Raw genomic sequence first — 26,801 nt, forward strand, 5'->3', positions numbered from 1 at the left:
GAAACACTAATGGCAATATTCTCTGGAGCATTGAAGCCAACTGTGACTAGTGCTACCACCAGTGGCTGAAATCAGCACAGAGTAGCAATGGAAACTGGAACCTGGTCTGTGTAGTTTAGGCACTTATTGACAAAAAGCATAAAAATTGGGCATCCCAGAACAATGTGATCCCTTGCAAAGCAAATAAAACCACGTCAAATGCTTGAATTGTGGAAGGGAAAGAAAATGAACTCACTCGTTTAAAAGAACAATCCAGATACTTTGTGTGCCAAATCATGGCAGAGAGTAAGAGACCTGGTCCATCCCACCTGCATCTCACAGTTATGGTGCCTTATTTATCATGATAACAGCCATTGTCCAGCATGCCCAGAGCTGTGAAATCTCAGGAAAGAAGCTGATAAGCAGATGAAAAGGCCTAGGTCTATTGCAAAATCAAACTGGCAAGTTACTTTTTGATTCCTTTCGCAGTTTGAAACTAGTCCAGGAGATCTTGTTAGCTGTGATTAACGTTACACAATTCCAACAATATTCCTGCGGACTTTGATCTCTGCTCCAAACCAAAACTATGTCTTTGAGAATGATCCAGTAAAACACATTCCAGAATATTCTTTTTTTCTCTCAGATTAGTGATGTACATGGCTCTAACGTTTCTGTTTGTCCCACAGCATCATAAGGTTATCGCACTAATCTTTTCACATGGCCGTTTCTGTACAAATCTTCCTGTGTATGCGAATGTCTGGGTTTATCGTTTTAAATACTTACTTTCAACTGTTGAATTAATCCCTTGCGTTTGCCTGCTTTTTGTTCTGGAAGTGATCATTTAGTTATTAAGATTTTGCTGAATGTGGCAGTATGTGCAGAAATGATATCTCAGCATATCATCTTGGATGCACACCTCTTGAACCTTCTTGCTTATGTTCACTGAACCCCTTCGACTCTCTCGGGATTATATGATTCTATGAACATAAAGAGAGCATCAAAATAGTTAAGACCAGTGGCTTGTTTTAAATTTTATCTGCCTGAATTCATTTTAAACTTAAACTAGACTACTATTTTAAGAAACATTGGGTTATGAGATCATACAATGTCTTTCGGAATTATTAACTCTGGAATTTAATGATTTTAGCTGTTATAAGGTTCTTCCAGGGTAAAATCTCTCATTTTGCTTCTCTGTATTGTGTATCTGGGTAGTAAATTACAAGCCATGACTAATGTTATTGCTAAATGTGCTGTTTCATTCATTCGTTCCAGTGGGCAGGCACCAAAGATCAATTCCTCATCAAAGTTCTCCAGTTACCAGGTGAGGAAAAAAAAGGATATCTATTGACACACAGAAGGAGTTCATGGGTTTTTAAGATTCAGAATCAATGAGGAAAGGACAGGCAGGACTGAAGTAATTTAACAGTACACATGGCAGTCAAAACTTTCATAATGTTCTCCTGGCTTGGCCAGTTTTTCCAGTGCGAAGCTTAGCTGTAGTTGTAGGAAGGTGCCAGGTTTGGGCTGAGCTAGTGAGTCTCAGTATGGCTGTAGAAGCTGCAACTGTGATAATGTTACTGAATAGAAAAACACCAGCTCTGCCTTAAATAGAGATTGCTGGAGAAACGCAGCAGGTCTGACAGCATCTGTGGAAACAAAATATTTAACATAGTGACCCTTCTTCAGAACTAGCTCTCACTTGTGTTCTGGCAGTGAGGACAGAATCTGTTCCCGAGAATAGTTCATTAGCAGTTGCTATCAAAATTGTTCATAATCCGTTAGATGTTGAAGAGCTGAAAAGGGTTAAGAGGAAAGACGGTATAGAATAGGCTTGTATTCCCTTGTACAAAAGATTGAGGGATTTCAGAGTGATTAAAGGATTTGTTAGTATGGTAGAGAAAAGTCCAGTTCCTGTGGTGGGATTGTGAAGGAATAAGAGACAATACACCTATAATAGCAATTAGGCTGTTCAGAGTGGTATCATTAAGTTTTTCCTTGCATGCAGTGCAAGGGAAACCTCTAACTCTCACCCGGAGGTTTATGGGTTCAGTTAAAATTTCAACTGGTTATATTTTCGTTCATTTAAGGCTAGAAGAGGTCATGAACAAAGGCAGATCAAGGGATTAAGATCAGTCATGAGTATTAGAACAGGCTGGAGAGGTTGAATGGTTTACTGTCTTTAGAATGTTTTTAGAACCATAGTTAAGAAGTGGCAAATTGCTCCAGAAAAGGATAACATTAGTAAGGGGATGGTAGTGAAACAGGATGTAATTTGCAGTTTATCATTAAAATGACGTTAGCTTCAGTAGATGCACGGGGTTTAGTGATAACATTGAAAATACGTGTTCAAACAGTTCATTGTATTTATGTTCAAAGTGCATTTTGCAAGAATTAACATGCAATTATTATCACTACTGTAATCCAATTTATCTACATTGTAAATAATTGCACTGTAATGTGGGTTTTACTTTTCATGCTAAAGCAGCTTTCTTTTGTTCTTATTTTTAGGCTCTTGCTCCATTTTGTGTAGATGAGGATTCTTCATCTGAGGTCATTCATTCTATTCCGTAACAATTCCTCACCTCATTAACTTTGATTCATCTGTTTCTGTGCATCACTAACACTTGTCGCAGGGAAATACTAGCACTGTACAAAAATAGATGCAAAATGTTACAGTGCAAACGTTTCTCTTCAGAGTATCACTTGTGACCCTCACAAGACCATTGGTTAAAAATTGTCAACAATAATATATTATCACTTAACATCTTTCTGCTATTTATTAACACTGCAAATTTAATTTGATTAACAGGGCGAGGGGAATTTTTAAAAATTCATTCATGGGATGTGAGCGTCACTGGCTAGACAGCATTAATAGCCCGATCCTAATTGTCCAGAGAGTGTGTCTGAAATTAGACTAAGTAAGGACAGCAGACTCAGGTTAACCAGATGGGCTTTAATGACAGTCGATAGTAGTTACATGAGGCTAGGTATATTCCAATTTTTTTTTACTGAATACAGATTTCACCATCTGGATGAATAACCTAGAGTGCTGTTTACTAGGGCCAGTGACATGACCACGCTTTCCCTCCCTTTGATGCAAGCATAGAGTCATATGTTCATACAGCACGGAAACAGACCCTTCGGTCTGACCAGTCCATGCTGACCATAGTCCCAAACTAAAGTAGCCTCATTGCCTGCGTTGGCCTGTATCCCTCCAAACATTTTTTTATTCATGTACTTATCCAAATATCTTTTAGATGTTCTCACTGTATCTGCAACCACAGCTTCCTCTGGAGGTTCATTCCACACACAAACCACTCTGAGTGTAAACAAAATTGCCTCTCATGTCCTTTTTAAATGTCTCTCCTCACCTTAAAAATATGCCCCCTAATGTTGAAATCCCCCACCCTAAGGAAAAAAGGTACCTGCCATTCACCTTATCTATACCCCTCATGGTTTTGGAAACCTCTATAAGGTTACCCCTCAACCTCCTATGCTGCAGCCTATTCAAACTCTCTGTATAATTCAAACCCTCCATTCCTGGCAACATCCTGGTAAATCTTTTCTGAACCCTTTCCAGCTTAATAATGTCTTTCCTATAGTAGGGCAACTGGAACTGGACAGAGTATTCCAGAAGAGGCCTCACCAGTGTCCTGTACAACCTCAACATGACGTCCCAATTCATTTACTCAGAGGTCGAAGCAATGAAGGCAAATGTGTTAAATGCCTTCTTACCCACCCTGTCTACCTGTGATGCACATTTCAAACCATTATGACCGGGAACCCTAGGTGTCTGTGTTCAAAAACAGTATCCAAGGTCCTTTTAATTATATAAGCCCTGACTTTGTTTGTTTTACCAAAATACAATACATTGCGTTTATCCAAATTAAACTCTATTTGCTATTCCTCAGCCCATTGACCCAATCACTTTTCAGGGGCAGAGGGAGGTTTGTAGTGTGTGTACCGGCTCCTTTGCTTTTCCTGATATATATAATTAATTATCTGGATCTTGCTGTGCAGGGGGATCATTTCTAAATTTGCAGATGACACCAAACCCAGGAGAATTGTAAACTAAGGAGAGCGGTGCAGAAATCCGATAGGCGTTGACGAGTTGGTGGAGTGGGCAGAGAGATGGCAGATGCAGTCCAGTGCAATGGGAAATATTTTGGTGGGAAGAGCATTGAAAGACAATATGAAAAAGAGATGTGTAGGAGCAGATGTTAGGTAGTAGCACAATAATGTAGCTAAAAAGAACTATCTTTTATAATTGAAGGCTGTTCTCTTTACAAGACTCACTGGACACAAATCTATGACAAAGAATTAACAGAGATTACTTTGCATATACTATGTGGAATTTTCTGCTGCAAACCCTTGCTGAAGCAGCGCGTATATATATGGTTTTAAAAGAAAATGAATCGTTTGATAAAGGGAGTATTAAACACAATAGGGAGTGAACAGCAGGGTGGGTTGTGTCCACATATTGGTAAAGGTGCTAGCATATACATAATGAATGTGCAAAATGAAACTCATTAATGAATTCATTTGCCAGTATAATTTGTTTTTGGCTGAAAATGCTGGTGTGGTGTGAGTTGTAGATGAACTGCACACCACTGTTGGTCACTGTGTGTGTGGTGTCAAACCAGCAATTAGTTTTCCTCAGGCAAACTAGTCTTCAAGTGAGGTTTTTCTTTTTTTCCTTCATGGGACATGGGTTTGGCTGGCTAGCCAGCATTTATTGTCCTTGAGAAGGTGATAAGGATCTGCCATGTTGAACTGCTGCAGTGCATTTGATTTAGTTGCATCCACAATGCTGTTGAAGAGTGTGTTCCAGGATTTTGACCCAGCGATATAAAGGAACGACAGAAAGTTTCTAAGTCAGGATGGTGAGTGGCTTGCAGAGGAGCTTGCAAGCGGTGGTGTTCCCATGTATCTGCTACCCTTGTTCTTTTAGGTGGAAGTGGTGGTGGGTTTGGATTATGGGAAAGGAATCTTGGTGAACTTCTTCAGTACATATTGTACATGGTGCATATTGCTGCCGCTGAGTATTGGTGGCGGAAGAGAGTGAATGTTATGGAATGTGGTGTCAATCGAGTGACTGCTTTATCCTGGATGGTGTTGAGCTCCTTGAGTTTGTTGGAGCCACACTCCTCTTGGCAAATGGGAAATATTCCAGCAAGCTCCTGATTTGGCCTTGTAGATGGTGGGCAGGCTTTGGGGACTCAGGAAGTGAGTTACTTGCTGCTTCATCTTGCTGCATTTGGACATGGACTGCTTCAGTATCTGAGAAGTTGCAGATGGTGCCACCTGATTACAGTTCAGTTTATTGGTTAAGCTGCAATCAAAAAAATCACGGAATGACCTGAAAATGCTCAAGGTCAGTGCAGTCAGCTGCAAGGTGAGGCTGACATCTCACTTTTGTGAGCTGGAAAGCTGGGGTTTGGACGGTCCTCAGTACCATTTGACCCTTTGAAATTGAACAATATATTTGTTAGATTGAAACCTATTTTAATGGTGACTGCTTTCTTTAATTGTAGACGGAAAGCTCTACCTTGGAGCTAGAGTTTCAGAGGAAACGAGAAGTTATGCTGGAGAGAGCGCGGCTTGAAGCTCAGGTGGCATCATCACAGCGATTGGAATGGCAGAAGTCCAAGCAGGTGCTAAAGTCACTTGACGCCTGTGTATGATTGAAATATAAGAACTTGAGAAAAGGCTGTTTAGCCTAAGGCCTGATTGGTCTCATGTCAATGTTTGATTAATCAAGCCTAAACTATCAACTTCAGATGTTGATGTTCTATTTCCCGTGACCCCTTTCCAAAATAATGAAGCTGTGCCGTTAGTGTCCATCTTGAACATGAATCAAATTTGGCTTGTTAGCTTCCACCAAACCAGCTACCTTTGCTAGGAAGCTGATCCACATAAAGACCGTGCATGAGACATTTTAGCATTAGCCTTTCATTCTGAAGGCTTATGTTTATTGTCCAGGTCAAATAACTTGCTTGTGAGGTTGTATCTAACTTGTTTTGGAGATTGGTATCATATCAGCATTTTCTCAGCAGAAAGAAATTTAGTTAGTTAAACCTTTTTCTTTTAAACTATAAGCTACAAAGGCTTAGAATCACCTTGATCATATAATCTCACAAAGCATTTTTTTTGAAAATGAGCTAAGATGATCAAAAACATGATAAATTTGAGGCTTGGTGTCACCACTGATCTGTAAAATATTAGTAAAACCTATTCTGTCTTTTAATCATTGTAATCCTGGTATCCAGTTAACATGATTAAACATGAGTTAACATGTTTAATCATGTTAACAGTCCACCTGCAGAGTTGGTTTAAGAGACTTTGTGAGTATTCATATTCTCAAGGTGGTTAACGTTAAGGCAACACAGTGGCTCAGTGGTTAGTACTGCTGCCTCACAGCACCAGGTTTGGAGCCAGCCTAGGGCAACTGGCTGTGTGGAGTTTGTGCATTCTCCCTGTGTCTGCATGTGTTTCCTCTGGGTTCTCTAGTTTTCCTCCCACAGTCCAAAGATGTTAAGATAGGTGGATTGGCCATGGGAAATTGCCCATAGTGTTCAGTGATGTGTAGGCTAGGTGGATTAGCCATGGGTAAATGCAAGTTTACAGAGGGAGGATAGGGTGGGTGGGTCTGGGAGGGATGCTGTCCAGAGGGTTTGTGGATTTAATGGGCCGAATGATCCGCTTCCACACTGTAGGAATTCAATGATTTTATTATTGATAACTACACTGCACAAGCAGTGGTTTCTTCTCAATGCTTCTCATTTCTACCCACCTCAGTGGAGTCTTAAGGATAAACACCCTGTTGTTCACTTACTCAGTTACTTGATCTGATATATAAAGTCTTGGTTTTCTATAACTGTATTTAGGTTGCTCTGCTTTATCAGGAGAGTTGGAATAAGTGACCATATTCTAAAATGACTAGTTGTTAATTAGGTTTTGTTTATTAGGCATTTGATAAAACCCACTTTCCTGACTGCGTCCATGCAAAAGTCTTAGAACTTTTGCCACAAATTGTTTCACTGGAGAAATAAAATCTAGTCTTTTCAAAGAAGTGTTTATGGGATTCGGTTGTCATCATTAAGGTCAGCATTTATTGCCTGTTCCTAATTGCCCTTGAGAAGGTGGTGGTGACCCATCTGGAGCTGGAACTGTTGCAGTCCATGTAGTAGTGCTGTTAGGAAGAGAGTTCAAAGACTTTGAACTTGTTGCAATAAGTAGGTAATGATATACTCCCAAGTTGGGTTGGTGTGTGATATGGAGGGGAATTTGGAAGCGATAGTGTGCCATGTACTGCTGGCCTTGTGACCATCCCCCAACAGAAAAGCTAACATTCATGATTGCATGAAAGCTACTCATAGAAAGTGAAAATGGAACTTCAAGCATAGATTTCTTGTCCGTCAACCTAAAGATGCATGATTGCAAAAATGAAATTTCTGTTGAGCTACATGTTTACACCAGTTCCCAGGTCTCACTCTTCTTTATCTAATGTAGTATTGAACACAAATCAGTACACCCTACACATGTCAAAACATGCTCTTGATAGAGGTAGTTGGTTAAGCATTGGAACAATGAAGAACCGTCATGTTGATCAGCCTGATTGCAGTTACTGTACTTGAGTCCTGATCTTCAACTCCAGTGTAATGTTTGTTGTAATTCAGAAGCAAGCATAAATCAGAGCAAAAGTAGAGTAGATCAATTACATTGAATAATGATATCTGTGTGAACACTATTTAGTATGTTTGTGACTGATCTTCTGCCTTAACTTCACTTTCTCTCTGGGTCCATATATCTTTGATTCCCTGAGTGTCCAAAAGTCTGTCTATCCTGGTGCAAAATCTGTTCGATGATGGAGTATCCTCAATCCTCTGGGTTGTGAATTCCCAGGATTCACAACCTTTTGAGTGGAGAAATTTCTTCTCATTCTAATCCTAAATGATCAGCCCTAACCCTGAGGCTGTGCCTCCCCCATAGTTACTGGGGCATTCTATTTGCCTTGTTAGAGAAAATTACTGAAGACAGATATTTTCCATTTTTTAATTATTCTGACTAACGTGTACTTCATGAGAGTTGATTTTGTTATTTTTGTCCCCCAGTACAAGGTTGGGGTGACTTATAGTTTTGTGACTGAATGTTCTAAATGTGGTTTCTTTCTTTGCTTTTATTTTTAAAACATGCATTGAAATGTTTCAGAATGCAAGTAAGAGCCTGGAGAGGAATGATTCTCAAAATGAGGTAAGTGTCACGAGGGAAAGCCTATATCGAAACTTAATTCCCTCCTGTCTGAACTGTGCATCTCACGTATATTGGGGAAGCTCAGATTTAAAGCTGGAACAAGACGGTAGCAGTACAAAATGAGTTGGTGAACTGTGTCTAAGCATCTGCTTTCTCTCCACAAGTCATTCTTTGAAAATAAACGAGCCTCAATATTAGTAACCTCTGGTCATGGGTTGAAAACCCAGACTGCATCTATTTGGTTGAGTTGCAGCGTTTCTTTGCCTCCTGGCTGAGAAGCAGTGCTTTTATAAACAGACTAAGTCTTCAATGAGCAAAAACCTGTGCTGGATTCATTCCTTTCATTCCTTGTGCTATTCAGTACGTCTAGGCTTAATTATTAGCATGTTATTGTGGCTGACTGCACATTGTGGGCTGCCAGCTATCTTTATTTGTTCTAATGGAGAGATATGTTCAGTCCCCAGCTCAATGCTTGTATCCCAAGGCTAATTGGTCAGTTGCTTTTAGGAACATCAAAGGGCACAATGAAATACTAAAAGTGTAGTAGCTATACTTGCCCAATATATAACCCTCTTCAAAATAGAAAACGCATCAATCTTTGTAGTACTTTTCAATTATTGCTTGAATGACAGACCCTGAAGGAAAGGATGTTGAGGTGACCATGACTGGTAAGTGCCATGCAGCCTCTGCTAGCGGCATCATGCATAGACAGAGAGCCAGGGAACAACATATAGATCTTTCTTGGGAAAGCACAGATCGTTTTGTCCCTGGAGGTACCCACTGCCCCACAACAAAAGGTAACTGAAAGCTGTGATCCTCTGACAGTCCCATTGTCAGACACAGAACTGGACGGTGCGGACCCTTGCCTTGGCTCAGTGAGGAACTGGATAGCTACCTCAGCCCAGCAAAGGTCCAGCAGTTCGTGCTCACCATGGGGATGCAGACAGCTACCCCAGAGACAGGACAGTCAAATGGACAATGGTAACCCCATAAACTGGGGATTAAAGAAGGTTCCTTTGCTATCATATAACAGGGCACCCACTCACTAGGTGGGTTCCGCTGAAGCCACAGCTAAATAATAAGAGACTGGATGGTTAATAAAGGGAACTGTAAATAGGAAAACTGTGGATTCGATTAATTCAATCTGTTCTTTATAATGTTAAGACATGCAATGTATATATCTATGAACGACATGACAAATTGTACAGGTACCAAAGATTTATTTCTATGAATAAAGTGTATTTTGAAATTTAAAAAATCATTTTGTCCCTCAGGCCACAGAATTCCCAACCTCTGGCCTGCTGTTGCAGCCACGGGATTATGACTGACCCAGTTAAGTTTCTGGTCATTGCTAAGTTTCAAAAGGGAATTCAGCACTGCCATACCATTGAATTTAGATTCCCAAGGCATTTGGATCTCTTCTGGGAAGGTCAGATTTGCACAAGTTGGATGGGTACACCTCAACATGGCCAGGACACATTTCCTTGCAAGTGCAGTTCGGGCGAGATTGTTCCTGAAGCTGGAAAGATTGAGAACCAAAGCTGGCACAAGGGTTGTTTTTCACACAATGAATGGTTGGGGTCTGGAATGCGTTGCCTGCGATTGTGGTGGTTCAATCTTAGTTTTCAAGAGGAAACTGCATGTAAAACTAATGGGTAAATATTTATGTGGCTGTGAGAAAGGACAGAGGAGTGGGAGAAGCTAATTTGCCCTTACACTGGCTCAGTGGACTAAATGGCCCCTTTCTGTAACCTTAACTGTTTAGTGGGTATCCTATATCACTCACTGCTTTCTGGTATTGCTTTTAAATGGCCACTTGAAGGCTTTAGTTTATGAAACAGCCTTGATTGGCTTTTTTTCGATGTAAAGCTAAACTGCATCGAATTATGCCAAAAATGATTTGGGAAATTTTGATTCATTTTAAAGACAATTAATAAATCTAATTGTTTGCAGCCAGTTACATGCATTACATGCCAACTTTGTAACAGAATATTGGGACTCTCACAAACCATTAAGAACACGGCCTAATAAAGTTGTGTATGTAATTTGTTAGAAATCTTACCATGTAATTAGACCTTTTGCCAACCCTTTTCCCATGTTATATCCACAAAATATTCTGTAATTCCAAACTGAGATCACAGTGTGATTTGACATTAACATTTCTCATTATAAATGAGGTTGTGGAAATTTACAATAGAAATGTAAATACAGCAGAGCACTTTAAAGGATCTGAAATATGCAAGTATTTCCTGCTTCAGTTAATCTCCCTGTCTGTCAACTTGTTTACCTGAAGAATATACTTGAATCCCCAAGTGCAGCGTAATGAGAAATAGATTAGTTGCTCTTCATAAAGATCCATATAAAATTGCACCAAATAATCAAAAATCTCAGCTTTGTTCTACTAAGAACTGGCGCAACTGTCCAGCTCTAATGCGATCAGAATTAAGGCAGGTTGCTGAAATTGGCTTTTCTGTATTTCTGTTGAAGTGAATGATTTGAATAGTATTGCTGATTTTATTTCATTTAGCAGCTTGCTATATTACTAAGAGGAATATTAAATCTTAACACACATCAGCACTGCTGGATCTCAAAACCAAAATAATTAATTTTCAAAGGAACTATTTTGGCAGGGATGTGACTTTAAAATCTTTATTAAATGTAGCAATCTGTTCATTGTCACAGTAATGTCAGTGAATCATTGAACATATTTGCCGATAGATGCTGTTCCAATTCAGTATAAATTTAAAACAAAGCGTCTAACTGTGCATTAAACCTTTGCTAAGGTACCAGCTGTGCCACTGATCAACTAAGCTGAGTGTTTTTTAAAAACTAATTTTATTTATTATCTACAGGATGAAGACAAGACTCCTACAGTCACTCCCACAATGTCTCCTGTAGCATCTCCCACTGCTCCCTTTGGACTGAAACCACGATCTGGTAAGGAAACCTTTCAACTCGTTCACAATAAGAGATAGCAGTCATCCTGTTCATGCAGTACACAGTGAGTTTGAGTGGGTTTCTCCAAGAATGTCAGCAGTTATTTAGACAGACTTTCATAACTAAACCTTTGACGTGATGGTGGAAAATGTAGAGGATCTCTCTTCAAGGTGAAAGCCTTGGGCATTCCATTCAGTGGAAGTGAGGTTAAAAGATCACTACTCTTTGGAACATGTACTGAATCTATTTGTATAAAATATTTACAAATTATTAGCTTGGTAACTCTTTGGTGCATTTCAGCACGTTTTCAAGTACTTTGGGACTATTTGTAAAATTCCCCGTTTTGCAAGGGTTAATGAGGAGGTTTTCAAAATTGTACTTTTAAATTTTGACCTGATTGCCAATCTGGTCACTAGTGTCTAAACTCTTGTTCACCTTCTGACCCAACCATACCCAATAGATCATTGTAAACCTGCGTTGACAGTTCATCTCCCTCTTTTATGTCACATTTCTGTCAATAGATCAAATGATCTCAACATAAGTCACTGGTGACCATTTCAAGCACCCTTATTTGCAATAATTTTCACGTTAGGATTATTATAAAAGTTAGAGTTTCTTAGGTTTGTGTCATGGGCAAAGTTTTCTCATTCTGCAGCTGTTTCATTTGGAGTTAAAGAAAAATGGCTATGTGATATATGTTTTGAGTTCTTCAGTTGGTTGGGGGACACAATACAGCCTGGTGGTGTCTGCTTCCATTGCATAGACCAATTTCTTTTTTAGATTTGCTTTATGTTCTAAGAGTGATGACTTGCGCATCTCCTATTTATTCAAGTCTTGCTTATCTCACTAATTCAGCATTAAAACTGTGCAATGTGTTTCAGCTTGTGGTTGTTAACATCTGATAACATCATTCCAGTAACTAATGACTTAATTGGAAACATCGGGGTGGAAAGATGTAGGAATGAGATATCATTTATTTTGTTTTTGCAGTCGTTATGTAATACCATTAAAAGATGTTTGACATTGTCCTTCAAAAAGCAGTAAGGAATGGAAAGGATGCTTGTGCCCTACATCAAAAAGCCCATCCTTTGACAAATTAGAGGTTACATTTTAAACTCTAAAATATCCATAGTTATTTCTACTGTTGGTTCTTTTTCAATTACGGATATCGATGTGTCACAGTAGCTCAGTGACGCTGCATTAAGCTGTAGAATCTACATTGTAACAAGGAAGTATAATTGTTATCAATTTATCACTGAATGCTTCATTAAATAAATTAAATTGTAATTGCAGCCTTTCTCCCAGTTAAATTCTTTGGCCGTTGGATTTTGTAGACCTTGTTGTTAATGATTAACCATAATTTCTGGCTCGTGTGCTTGAATTGACTGAAACAGGTAAATGAATCAGAGCTGTCATTTGCACAAAAGGACATAGATGAATCGTGAATACTGAGGGGTGAGAAAACTAGAAGTAAGCTAATCATATCCCACGTATCAGCTTGTCTTTGAGGTTTAAGTGGCTTTGTTTTGCTTTTGTTGTCTTCAGTTTGCAAGTTCATTAGTTTGTGGGTAGAATATTTTCCATCCTGATGTCTTATATCAGCATAAACCATGTCTGTTGGCAGTAATGACTCGCTTTAATCTAGCGTAGCCTCAGAAATGAGCCTTCACCTGTACCAGGGTGTCATATTTGTTTGCCACACCAGTTATTTTGAACGTCTTTCTGACGGGAACTGGCTAGTTTTCTGCTGTGGGTCCTATTCCACTGGGAATGTGGTTGGATGGACCAAATGCAGTAAGTGAAGGTTCAAACTGTCTTCCTCCCAGTTGAAACTATTCACATAATTTCCCATAGGTGAAAGAATAGTTTGGAAATACATCATCAAGTTATAGTTTTGTTTGTGCATATTTGAAATGTGAGCATGCAACCTAACTCAAAGGGTGCCTTTAATAAGCAAGTTTTTGGAGCTCTCTGTAATTTTATTAATTAATGACAAGCCAGAGGTTAGGCTCACTCACCTGGCTTGATGACTGCTTTTTGATGCAGAGCGACATTAACTGCGAGGATTCGATTCCCTTTGTTGCCAAGGTCTCCATGATGATCCCACTTCCTCAACCTTGCTTCTTGCCTGAAGCATGGTGACCTTCAGGATAAACCCAGCACCAGACACCTCCTCCTAATGAGAGAGCAGACGTACAGTCCTTTTGGGACAATGGCAGCTTTAGCTCGAAGCTAAACATACCCGGCAAGAGTCTTACGAAACTATTAACAATTTCAAAAATCTCACAACACCCACGTTATAGTCCAACAGCTTTCATTGGAAGCACTAGCTTTCGGAGTGCTGCTCCTTTATCAGGTGGTTGTCTCCAAATCATGATTACCAAATTCATTATAGTAAGTGCAGTTAAATGTTAATGGCAGTTGTTAGGATTTTGAAGTGACTGAGGCAGAGACTTTTAAAGAAAAACTGGTTTGATATTTGAAGTGATGAGAGAATAGCATCAATTACAAATAATCGCAAAGGTGGTGGGAAAATGGGTCCGAAGTATCTGTAATTTATAGAGCAGTATAGCCCCCTCATTTTGAATCTTACAAAAATTCATTGGTGGTTCATGATTACTTGGCAAGCTGTTGGTCAAGGCAGGTTTTGCTTGGTGTGTTCAGCTTATTTTGATCTTCAACCAAGAAGGCGTTAAGTTTCCGTCCTGGTAGTTTGTACTTGTTCACTATAATTAACCCACACTATAACTTTATCTCTTTTATTCTATCATTACTTGACCAGCTGTAATGTATAATATTTAAACTGTAAGTGATTGTGAGTTTGAATCAGTTTTTACTGTAGCTTTTGTATAATTGTTCTCATGTTTGTATTGTATAATGATATAGAGATTAGTCATGGCAGAACGTTAACTGCATGATTTGATTTGTATTCGATAGCTAACAGTTTTTTTTCTTCATTTGTTTTGTGTTGTGTGTTTCTTCACACTTTTTTTGTCCTTTTTTAATCTTGAATTTCCCGGTTCAACCTTGAATTGATTCACATTAAACTTGCATTGGCTGCTACTGGTGCATAAATTCTGATCTTTGACTTTCCTGGTCCACTTGGCATTTGCCCAATGCCTCTTGGACTTGCTTTGTATCTACTTTATGTCCTTGCCACCTTTAGTCCAAGCCAACTCTCCTCCTTTGGACTCCCCTCCTCCCTCCTTCAGAGAGTTGACACAGACACACATAGAGGAACGCAGTACCGTCACTACCCCTCAGGAAGAAGACAGAAGTCATGGTATGTGTGTTGCCTTAGTTTATGTGTTGGTGCACTTAATGAACTAACTCCATTTTAATATATTAGACACATTTGAGCACAGACATAATCTTCAAATGTTCTAGAATGGTTCCAAAGTAACTTGGGCTTGAATTCACTCCTATTTGTTAGACCTTTTGTAAGGAGGTTGCCATCTCTTATGATTTCAAATGATGTGATCAGTCCATTTGTTGACAGATTAAAATAGGAGAGAATGAAGCTATTAACCAGCCTTCCGTTCAAAATTCATCCAACAGTTTAAAGTTGTCAGTAAAGCAGCAAAATAGTTTAGAATGTTTTTTTGTGAGGCTGACAGCATGATTATGATTTGGTAGATGAATTGGGACTCTTGTGAAACTGAGCACAATGAAACCCTTCCTAAGGTTGAAAAGATACAAAGTTTTGTGTATGCTGAAATAAAAACAGAAAATGCTGGAGAGTCTCAGTAGGTCTGGCTGTCACTGGAGACAAATAGTAAATGATTTCAGTCCAGTGTGACTCTTACTCACATCCCATTCTGAATTCTAAAGTTGAGTGGGTGCCAATTTTAAATTTTAACTTTCTGTGTTTAGTTCAGTTACTGTGGGTTATATTACAAGACAATAGTTTGTTTGATTGTAATTGATGCAAAGGAAAAATTTGGACCCTCACTGGGATAGGATTATCAATGAGTGGTTATTTTAGGACCAACTCACTCCAGTCTAGGGAACCATTCAGCCCCCTTGATCATGGAATGTAGAAAAGCCTATGTCTAGCTGTTTTTATGTCATCTCAGAATGTCAGAATATTTTTCTTTGGAAAAGCAAAATGTTGTAGAGGATGGAAATCGGAAATAAAAATGGAAAATGCTGGAAATTCTCAGCAAGTCAACCAGAATCTGTGAAGAGAAAACCAGTTACTGTTTCAGGTTGGGATGACATTTTTTTAAGAGTTGGGGAAAGTTAGGAATGTAATAGCTTTTAGTAAGTAGAAGGAGCAATTTTTATTACATTTTCAACTTTTCCCAGCTCTGATGAAAGGTCATCAAGCTGAAATGTTAACTCGCGTTTGTTTTCCACAGATGGTGCCAGAACTTTTTCCAACTTTTTTGTTTTTTTTTAATTTGCTTTGGTGTCAGTGTTTGTGTTACTACCACATGGTTTAATATATTGCAGAAGAGATTTTGGCTTGTCTTTTTTTTGCTGGATGGGAATGTGTGATTAAAAGATGTCTGTTTATGAAGTCCGATGAATGTCTTTGTCTTTGGAGCTGAGCCAGTGTGCTGCTCCTTTCTGCTCCAATCCACGGTTTGAATTCATTTTGTTCCACTGGCCTTTCCTTGCACTCTGTATTTCCATTTGTTTGCTGATACGACTTGAAAATAGTCACTAGTATGTCAAAAATTAACAGATAACACTTGTATTTGGAATATGTAAGATTGGTATGCATGATAAATAAAGGCACAGCAAATGATGTGGTCGGAAATGTTCTGCTTTTTAGTTCATCTTTGAAGGGAAATGTAAATTAATATTTGAAGCTAGGGAGGTTACTTGGGGACAACATGCCAATGAGATTAGTTTAGGATTTTTACAGTACTTAATACTGAATGGTTCGGTCCATATTTAGCTTCAAATGAGGCATGGCCCTCTTTGGTGAAGTGATAGAGAATTTCTGGTTCTCACTACGTGGCACTTAAATGCTGGGAAATGGGATTAGAGTGGATAGGTACTTCATGAGTGGCATGGACACAACGGGTTGAAGGGCCTGTTTCCATTCTGTTATATTCTGACGCTCATCTGTCAAGAGTTACAAGGAAAAAAGATGACAAATAAAATCATTGGCTGTAGAAAAAGTATGGAGTAGGAAGCTAAACCAAAAGCAAAATACTACAGATATTGAAGCTCTGAAATAAAAACCAAGTTTGGATGAACTCCACAAATCCTTTGAGAAAAAAGCAGAATTAACATTTAAGATCCAATATGACTCTTACTGGAACACACAATGAGAGTGGGCAGTTATGAGTAATTATGGTTGTGGCAGTGGAATTGAACCTTTACACTTTGTCACTGCTGAATTTACTTATCCTTTATCCTGTTGTCTACTGCTACCTTCTTTCCAGCCAGAAGCCATGATAAATATTGGTTTGTTTAGTTCTAGATGAGCTTCTTCAGGTTATTCTGGTGATCCTTTTTCCTGTGTTGTACCCCTGTATTGCTAATATGCTATCTTTTATACCTAAAAATGGCAAGGCTACTTTCAAACTTCTAGGCCTAAAGTTTCCCTGTCAATTGTGTTTCTTGTTATGACTTGGCTGTCCCATTTTAAATGTGCATGACTATATTGACAGGTTAGAAAAGACTAACTGGTTTATTGAGCATGCCTCACATCATTGATGTCCTAAGTAACATGACAAAACATTTCCTCCCTCCAACTGCATTCATATACATGCAGTCTCCTATGAGGGTCAGTAAAGGAGAAAGTGCTGTAAAGACTCTTCTGACTTTGGTAATGGACCTTCAGTGATTTGTGCACAATAATGCCTAGCTCTCTTTCTTAACCTCTTTCACTATTCCCTGGAAATGATGTATTGTCCCTGCCAACAGCAACGACATTAATTAAAATTGAATGGTATTTTCATATGTTTTAACCACTACCCTGGTGCAACTAAATCATCTTTGAATTGATCCTTTGTTGTCTTAACCTTTGCAAGAAAACTACAATCATGTGCAAACCAACTTACCACTGATCCCTGAGGAACATCACCCATGATGTTCCCCCATACTAAACTACACTCACCAACCCGACCTTGTCAGCCCTCAAATTGCAGCTAGTACCTAATCCAGATTTTTAACGTCCTGTTGAAATCGGTAGATTGCATCAAGTGAAGTAATAGAGTTCAAAGGCCTTTTTAAAGTCCAAATAGGCCATGTTTCCTGAATTTCCATTATCTCACTAACCTTGTGACCTCCTGAAAGAAAACTATCAAAATTATACATTTAAATAAAAAGAGAAAGAGGAATTCCTCACAATAGACATTTTTAAAACTGTTTAGGTAGATTGGAGAATTCTTCCTTTGGACCATCACACAACATGTAAATATTTATTGTTTGAATTGTCTTATTTTATTTCCTTTTCCATTTGCATTTGACTCATTTGTTCTACAATTAGTGGTGCTGGAAGAGCACAGCAGTTCAGGCCGCATCCAAAGTGCAGCGAAATCGACGTTTTGGGCAAAAGCCCTTCATCAGGAATAAAGGCAGTGAGCCTGAAACGTGGAGAGATAAGCTAGAGGAGGGTGGGGGTGGGGAGAAAGTAGCATAGAGTACAATGGGTGAGTGGGGGAGGGGATGATGGTGATAGGTCAGGGAGGAAACTGTTGAAGTCCACATTGATGCCCTGGGGTTGAAGTGTTCTGCCTCAGAACGCTGTGGACTTCAACAGTTTTCTTATTTCCCCTTCCCCCACCTCACCCTAGTTCCAAACTTCCAGCTCAGCACTGTCCCCATGACTTGTCCGGACTTGTCCTACCTGCCTATCTTCTTTTCCACCTATCCACTCCACCCTCTCCTCCCTGACCTATCACCTTCATCCCCTCCCCCACTCACCCATTGTACTCTATGCTACTCTCTCCCCACCCCCACCCTCCTCGAGCTTATCTCTCCACGCTTCAGGCTCACTGCCTTTATTCCTGATGAAGGGCTTTTGCCCAAAACGTCGATTTCGCTGCAGTTTGAATGCTGCCTGAACTGCTGTGCTCTTCCAGCACCACTAATCCAGAATCTGGTTTCCAGCGTCTGCAGTCATTGTTTTTACTTCATTTGTTCTACGTCCCATCCTTCCTGACCTCTGAATGAGCTAGAGCATCAGAGGACCCTCCTTGTGTCTCTGTTACAACAAGATTAATTTGAATAATCCTCATTGTCCCTTTGTTGAGAATAGTGCTTTTTTGAGCGTGGGAGAAGGCTGACTGTCTCCCTCCTTCAAACAAGTTTGCATTCTAGTGTGTCAAGATCCATTACTATAATTGCTGCAGTTTGAAATGATTTAAAAGACAGAGAAGCAGGATTGTAGAGAGTGACTAATCAGGAGCAGATGCAGGGATGTGGGATCCCAAAGTGCAGCGTCAGCAACCGGGAAGGACATTGTGATCTGGGCCAAGGGTGTACATACAACCAAGAAGAGTACGCATGTCTGCCAAAGTCTTAAGGAAGTGGATAGCTCTATATTTGTAACTTGTTCCCAAAGTTTCTGTTGCAGGATAATTGGATGAGTATTTGCCAGAAATCATTAGCCAGGGTACGGAGAATGAGAATCAGAGGGTTGCGCTCTCAAAGCTGACACAGAACTAGTAGACAGAATAGCAGCCTTTATTGTCTGATTCCATGATTATTGGGCTCTAGCTGAATGCCGGTCTGTTACAAAAGCATTGGACAGAAGTTAATTCACACCCAGTCACTCATTATGATTCCTCACTTTTAATATCAAACTTGTGGCTCAAAGGGGAGAAATGGTATAACCCACATTATTATGTTTTAAAGTCAGTCAAGGACTTTGGTTTGCTAGTTGTCCTTTCTCCATCTCCACACTGAGTCATGACTCTTCCTAATCCACCAATCCCAGTGTCCCATGACTTGTAAGATGTGGCTGTGCTCACATGGAGTCATGGAGAATCCTGTAAGTGGCAAGGAGTTTTTATTTCCCTCCTGACTTTGAAATAAAGGAATTTGGATTAATTGTGCAAATTGTGGAACAGTTTATATAAAGAAATAACATTTTATCAACGGTTGCTTGAGCTACATTATAAAAGAATAAAAATAAATAGCTATTCATAGAACACCTGCAATTACTTCAGGATTTCCCAAGTTAAATATATCTGATGTCATCCAGGAAAACAGTAACCAATTTGTACACAACAAACTCTCAAACATAAATGTGATCGTAACCATATGATTTGTTCCAACAGTGTTGGGTGGGCGTAAATGTTGACCAAGGCACTCCCTCCACCTGCTTACGGTTTAATGTATTACTGTGGGATCCTTTAGAGAGGGCAATCAGAGCCTTTGTTTAACATCTAAGCTGAAACATGGCCCGAGTGGGGTTTTCGCCCTAAATTCTCTGACTCCAGGACAGGACTGCTAACACAGCCTTGATTGATATGACAAATATATTCAGTCTAAAGGGTCTAACTTCAAAAGAAAAAGCTAGTTGTGTACTGCCTGCTGTCCTGTATAGTATACCTATTAGCTGCTGAATAAGGAGTTCACTTTTGTTGGATGTTTGATGGCAAATCTGAATTGGCTGAGACCAACTGAAGTGAAATAGATGAATCATTAGGAAAGGAGATTATGGCGGGTCACTTTCACAACATGTAACTTTTTACCTCGTCTGTTCTTAACAGTTTTCTTTCGGTCTGTACGGAATTTTGAATCCATGGATCCTCAATTTACAATCCGTAGGAAAATGGAACAGATGAGAGAGGAAAAAGAACATATCGAACAACTCCGGGAGGTGAGGTGCTGACATAGCTGCAAAAACAGTAGGAGTTTACTTCATAGTATGCACGTATGGTTGATGTTGATTGTGATACCTTACCTTTGATTCGTTTGGATATCTAAGTTGTATAACAGCTTTGAAATGAACAATATGGCATAGCAAACAACCATTTCATAGTTTGGGACTATTAAACTTTACATGAACTCATGTTATTTACATTTGTCATGCCATCATTTGTACAGGAAATAAATCATGAATATATTAGGTGCTAAAATTTCGAGTTAGAGGACAAACACTTGTACCAGTCCTGAAAAGCTGAAGGCAGTAGAAATATTAGTTAAATATCTGTTAAGGTTATTCTAGCCATGGGTGAAATATCCTTTTTCCAACTTTTCTTCCCCCTTCAGTGTAAGCAGAAAGCTCAATAGTAAGCAAAGTGTGGTGGGGGCTTTGTAGCTAAGCCAGTTCCTTCCCCATCCCTGTGTTCATGTGTGAATGGCCAACAGGAATTGTTGGAATGCATTCACGAAAGATAGCCCTGGCTGACTTCCATAGCCCTGTCAGGTCAAAAGTATTTGCCTTTCTTAGGGTTTATCCCTAAGCAGGAAAGAAGCTGGGCCTTTTAGTGATGATAGCTCAGCTTTTTAGCTAAGTTGGCAGACCTGTGATAAAGCTGCGATATAATTAATTACTGCTTAAAAACTACTGGGGTTGTGGTAAAGTGCAAAGTGCAGGCTCTTCAGATACCGGAATAGAAATCTTTGGAACCTGCATCAATACTTGCATTAAGTTATGTTCAGAAGTTACTCACAAATTTAACTGCATTTTGTTCAACAGAGTATTGAAACAAGACTAAAGGTTACTTTGCCAGAAGAAATTGGAGCAGCTCTGATGGATGGAGTAGTTCTGTGTCATTTAGTCAATCACATCCGTCCGCGATCTGTACTCAGTATACATGTTCCATCACCGGCAGTGGTAAGTCTTTTAAGAAGGGAGCAGTCACCTATTTTCAGGATGAGATCTTTGTTGCACACAGTGCTGCTGGGGCACGGCTTGCAACAGCTGGTCAGCTAGTAAGCTACTGCTTATCAATGGCCTTTACCTGCTTTGTGAAAACTCCAGAAGTGTGGAATAATCAGAATCCAAACCTGAGTTCCATTAAGTTTCTTTCTCATACTGTGTTTCCTGGGTCAGGCAACATTTCTTGCCAAAATAAAGAGTCGATGAAGTCTCCAGATCATAGCAATTGCTATGTAAAAGTCCACTTCCTTTGCCCTTTTCTATTGTATTAGTCACACAATGCAATAGAGTTGATGACAAATCATACCAATTAATTTCTACTGTTAATCTGGATCCAAGCCAGTTGCAAGTCAAGAACAAAGATATCTTTCTTTCTGCATAGGATTTGTTAATTACTCTGTCCTAAATCTCCTTTCACACACTGGATGCAACTGTTTCCCTTTTATGTCTACACCGTCAATTTCTTGTATTAAACACCTATTCCTTGTATTAAGCTTGTTAATTAGTTTATGACAAATCCAGACAAATCATAAGTAAAACCCTGGTTGGAGTAAGTTTTGGAAACATTCATCCAAATTTACGTGTTCCTTTTAAGAGTGTTACTCTCATCTTATGTTACATTTCAAACTACAGTATCCCCACATATTTTGCTGGAATTGACCTCAAAAACAGCGATGGAACTGTCCAGTTTGGGTCATCTATTTCGACCACTACTTACCACCAATCAGGATAGCGTAGCTAACGTTGGGAGCTCAACTTATTTAAAACTGCTTGCACTTCTCTTGTGTTAGTTCTGAAGCAAAATATTGCTAATGTCAGCTGTGAAGAAAGAGCCTTCGCTTTAGTGTTTTTACCATCCTCAGGCCGTGTTATGATAGGTCACAGTCAGTATACTACTTGAATTGGGTAATTTCTAGGAGTAATTTGCAATGCCATGTGAAATAACAATGGAATGAATGACTAATTAATTTGCATTGCTATTGGTTGAGGGAGAGGTTTTAGATAATAATCTACATTGATTCTCAATGCTGTTTCATACAAGCACAGAAATTATAAAATGTTCTGAGAGTTATGCCATGGGCTTTTACGTGCAGTGGGTGCGGGTGGATTCTATGTACTGTCTTTTTTAGCAGCGACCCCTTAAGTACTGTGGTTTCGACCTAGATTATGTGTTCAATCCTTGCAGTGGGGCTTGATCCTACAATCTTCTACAAATAGGTAAGAGCACCGCTACTGAGATAAATGGATGAGGGGAAGACGACCAAAACCAGGTATGGTATATTCCAACAAGATGGAAATTCAGAGAGAGACTGCTTCCATGGATGCACATGTTTAACACGTTGTGTGACACAGAAAGTATGTCACAGAGTCTTAAGTGATGCATAGCTATCAACAGAAAAGGAGCACAGTACAAGACCCAAGGGTCTGCCTGACTAAAATATTGCTCATGTCTTGTTAGTGTAAACAATTCCAGGCCCTGTATTTCTGTATTAATCGATACATTGTACCATTTTGAAAAATGCTTGCTATTAAAAAAGGGTATGTACTTGTCTTACAGCCTAAACTGAGCATGGCAAAATGTAGGAGAAATGTGGAAAACTTTCTAGAAGCCTGCAGGAAAATGGGAGTGCCTGAGGTAATTTGATGAATTAATTTTAATTCAAAGTCTTTCCTTGGATTTAGGGTTGGAATGAAAACAGGCAAGTATCAAACACTTTGGCAAAATAAGCTAGAAGGATACCAAAAGAAAATGGAGGCACGGGAACTCTGGGATTCTTCATGTTTTCACCAAGTTAAACAGGAAAAAAAATACCCTGGTGATGATTTATATTGTCAGCTATAAAACTCTTGAATCAATCAGAATAAATGCCCTCTCATTTCATTCCAGCCCAAGCTGCGTTATTCCTGTACGTAACTCTGAAGAGAAAGCCATAATTCTTCAGTGGTTTCATTTCACAAGTCATGACATTGCAGTCATTGGCACATGTTAACTACTTATCTGTGAGACTTGAGCTCACAGATTTGTGAAAGAGAAGCTGTGCAAACATGTTCCATAATACAACAGTAATGGATTAAGCTGCTGATATGCCATGATTTAGAATTTGCAATTAAATGGTCACAAAATTTTAATTTTGTTCTTTTTTGTGAAGGGGTTCAAGGGAATAGAGATAATGGAGTAATGTAGAAGATCAGCTACAGTCTTGTTGAATAGCAAGGCAGGCACAACCTATTTGTTATATTTGTATAACCTCTCATCAGAAGATAAATAATGTTAAAATGGGATTGGTAGGAGTGATGGTGTTCTTGGGCCTAGTTGCCATGTTAATGTTTTCCTAATATGTGTTATACTTACTGTTTGAGTTCTTTAGATTGGGTTTTTCTTTGAAACAGTAGGTTGTGTCAGAATTGGATTTACAGCTAAGAAATTTGTCAGGTTGGGGTTCTGAGTGTTCCAAACATGAGAGTTAGGACTCTGGGATATTCATCATAGGTTTAACTGTAGCTTCTTCAACAAAGGCATGAATCATGGGTATTGTGAAACTCATTCAGTAATTTCAACATTCTAACAACGATGATCCAAGAAAGACCATAGGAGCAGGCCATTTGCTTAATTGAGCTTGCTCCATCACCTTAACCCTGGTTTCCTGAGTTTTCCTCGTAATCCTTCAAGAATGCAAAGCTACATCTGATTGTAACGAGCCATTTGATTAATTGAGTCTTGTTTCTCCACCTTTCTCACCAGTTTTCACCTCCGTTGTCCTTTCCTGAAAGCTCTGAGTGTTGGCCACCCTTCCTTTCTCAGATGAGCTAAGCTTAAGTTGGTCCTGCTCCGATTCCCAACAGTTTTTAACAAGGATAAAGGACAGAAGCTGTAACACTGTCTTAACTTCCCTTTGCCATGTCTCACCTAGTGGATAAACTTCAACAAAAAAAAATCTGGGATGTAACTGTTTCTAGCAAGACCTGCATCTGTTATCCATGTTAAGTAGTCCTTGAGAAGGTGGTGATGAACTGCCCCCTTGAACAACTGGGGAAGATATTCACATAGTGAAGATAAATGGCAGGGAATGCCAAGATTGTGAATGATGTTTTCCTGAGCCATGTTCTTCTAGGTGATAACATTGCATGGTGTGGCCAAAGGAGCCTTAGTGAGTTTCTGCCTGCATCTCACAGCTAAGTGCACACTGCAGTCATGGAGCAGCAGTCAGTTTATCCACATTTGGGTAAATTGGAGAAATAGATATGCACTAGTGATCCTGGGAGTTTAATAAGTGTTCACTTCTCAGGTTCTGTTAATCTACAAGTTGGTAAAGGTCAGCCAAGTCTTGTTAATGAAGATGCTAAAGGAAGTGTTTAATGCCAGTGAATCTGAGGAGCTATCTATAGCAAACTCAAATATAAAATACCTCCTCTAATCTAAGAATGTTGAGGTGCACAGTAATCACCCTACAGCACACCAAGACTTCCTTTCAGTGTTGCAGTGTTGCTCATCCTTCTCCATGCCACTGAAATGCTTCATTTTGCTTTTCTTGCATCTTGAGTCTTCATTCAGTTTCAGCACAACTCCTCATTTTTGATCTTCTAGAAATTCCTCATGACCCAAATTGTAGCCACTCATATTCTGTTCAGCAATTTTGTTCTGTTATCCATTCTCATTTGTTTACGTTGGCTTCAAGTCCTGTACACAGAAAATGTAAAGTCCTCACCTGCTCGGTTTCTGTCCACTCACTTAATCTATATCCCCTTGCTGATTCCTTATGGCCTCATTACAACATGCCTATACACCTACTTCTGTATGATTAGCAAATTTGGATATATTACATTCTGCCCCTCTCCTCCCAGTCAATAATAGTAAATAATTGATGTAACTAGTGGAGTTGACCAGGGGAGCCAGTCAATGTGGTATATTTGGACTTTGAGAAAGCATTTGATGAAGTCCTGCGTAAGAGATTATTGTGCAAGATTAATGCACGTGGGATTGGGGGATAGAAAATCCCCCAATATTGAGATGAATAGAAAATTGCTTGACAGAGAGGAAACAAAGAATTGAAATAAATGGCTCCTTTTCAACTTGGCAGGCAGTAACTAGTAGAGTGCCACAGGGATCAACACTAGGACTCCAGCTATTCACAATTTATATTAGTAATTTGGATGAGGGAACAAAATGTAACATCTCAAAGTTTGCCGAGAATACCAAGTTGGGTGGAAGGGTGAACTGTGATGAGGATGCTTCAGTGTTATCTGGACAGGTTGGGTGAGCAGTAAATCAGTGGCAGCTGCAGTATAATTTGGAGAAATGCGAGGTTATTCACTCTGGAAGGAAAAACCAGAAGGCAGATTACTATCCGAATGCTGTAAATTAGGAGAGGGGAGTGTGCAGCAGGACCTGGGTATCCTTGTGCACCAGTCGCTGAAGATGGGTATGCAGGTGCAGCAGGTGGTAAAGAAGGCAAATGTTATGTTGGCCTTCATTGTGAGAGGTTTCAAGTACAGGAGAAGGGATGTGTTGTTGCAGGGATACAGGGCCTTGGTGAGGTCACACGTAGAATATTGTGTATAATTTTGGTCTCCTTTTCTGAGGAAGGATGCTCTTACTCTCTCTCTCTCTCTCTCTCTCGAGAGTGCAGCGAAGGTTTACCAGGCTGACTCTGGGGGTGGCAGGACTGACGTTTGAGGAGAGATTGGCTAGGTTAGGGTTGTTTTTGCTGGAGTTCAGGTGAATGAGGGGGATCTCATAGAGATTCATAAAATTCTAACAGGACTAGGCAGAGGGTAGATGCAGGGAGGATGTACCAGAACCAGGGGCACATGTCTGATGATTTGGGGTAGACCATTCAGGATGGAGATGCGAAGACATTTCTTCACCCAAAGTTGTGGAATTCATTACCACAGAAAGTAGTTGATGCCAAACTATTGAACATATAACTAAAGGTTATAGGGAGAAAGCAGGATTAGACTGTTGAGTTGGATGATCAGCCCTGATCATGATGAGTGGTGGAGCAGGCTTTGAAGGACCAAATGGTAGCCTCCTGCTCCTGCCTTCTATGTTTCTATGAAGCCTCATCGCACTTAACTAGTTTTCTACTTTTTAACCTGAAGTAGACCAATTAATCCCAAGACTGTCTTCTGTGTTTACTAATTCACAATTCATTGCCCCAATACCCATGACCTTTTATTTTGTGCAATGGTTTTATGTGATACCTTATCAAATACTTTCTGGAAGTTCAAATAGACCATATCTACCGGTTCCGTTATTAACTCTGCTCATTATCTCCGAAAAAACTCTAGCAATTTGTCGAATGTGATTTCCCATTCACAAAACCACGTTTACACTGTTTGATTGTGTTAAACTTTTCTAAGTGTCCTGCTTTTTCTTTCTTAATAATGGACTCTTGCATTTTCCCCATGGAAGATGCTAAGCTAAATGGCTTTTAGTTTCCTGCTTTCTCTTTTCCTCCCTTCTTGAGCAAGTGTGTCACATTAGTGGTTTCCAATTTTCTAGAAACCTCCCTGAATCCAGAGGTATTCTGGAATATTTTGACCAATGCCTCCACTATCTCTGCAGCCACTTATTTGGTGCAGCCCTTGTGACTTGTCTGCCCTTAGTGTTATTAGGCTGTCAACTACTTTGTTCCTCATGGTAGAGACTGCTGCAAGACCTTTGCTGACATTAGCACCTTAGTTATCTGGTATCTTCATCACAATGACTGATGCAGAATCTTGCTTTAAATTATCTAACAGATTCCTGTTCTGTGTTATCAGTTCCCCAATTGCATGCTGTAAGGGTCCAACGCTAACTTTAGCTACTCTCTTATAAACGTATAGACACTCATGCTGC

At 39.6% G+C, this 26,801-nt stretch overlaps 1 protein-coding gene across 4 annotated transcripts in view; it reads left to right on the forward strand.

Annotated features, from left to right (window-relative positions):
- The window catches only part of lrch1 (leucine-rich repeats and calponin homology (CH) domain containing 1), a 173,188-nt gene that overhangs the window by 132,088 nt on the left and 14,299 nt on the right, over positions 1-26,801 (forward strand). Inside the window, exons 13-21 of one of the 4 annotated variants that reach the window (XM_060833361.1) lie at positions 1,252-1,300; positions 2,488-2,529; positions 5,514-5,633; positions 8,191-8,232; positions 11,085-11,169; positions 14,336-14,452; positions 19,848-19,957; positions 20,780-20,917; positions 22,521-22,598. In XM_060833361.1, coding sequence (XP_060689344.1) covers positions 1,252-1,300; positions 2,488-2,529; positions 5,514-5,633; positions 8,191-8,232; positions 11,085-11,169; positions 14,336-14,452; positions 19,848-19,957; positions 20,780-20,917; positions 22,521-22,598 — 781 coding nt within the window. The remainder of the gene's footprint in view (positions 1-1,251; positions 1,301-2,487; positions 2,530-5,513; positions 5,634-8,190; positions 8,233-11,084; positions 11,170-14,335; positions 14,453-19,847; positions 19,958-20,779; positions 20,918-22,520; positions 22,599-26,801) is intronic. The other 3 variants (XM_060833363.1, XM_060833362.1, XM_060833364.1) reach the window with 3 other exon arrangements.

The sequence above is a fragment of the Hemiscyllium ocellatum genome, chromosome 12, assembly GCF_020745735.1.
Source record: "Hemiscyllium ocellatum isolate sHemOce1 chromosome 12, sHemOce1.pat.X.cur, whole genome shotgun sequence".
Lineage (NCBI taxonomy): Eukaryota > Metazoa > Chordata > Chondrichthyes > Orectolobiformes > Hemiscylliidae > Hemiscyllium > Hemiscyllium ocellatum.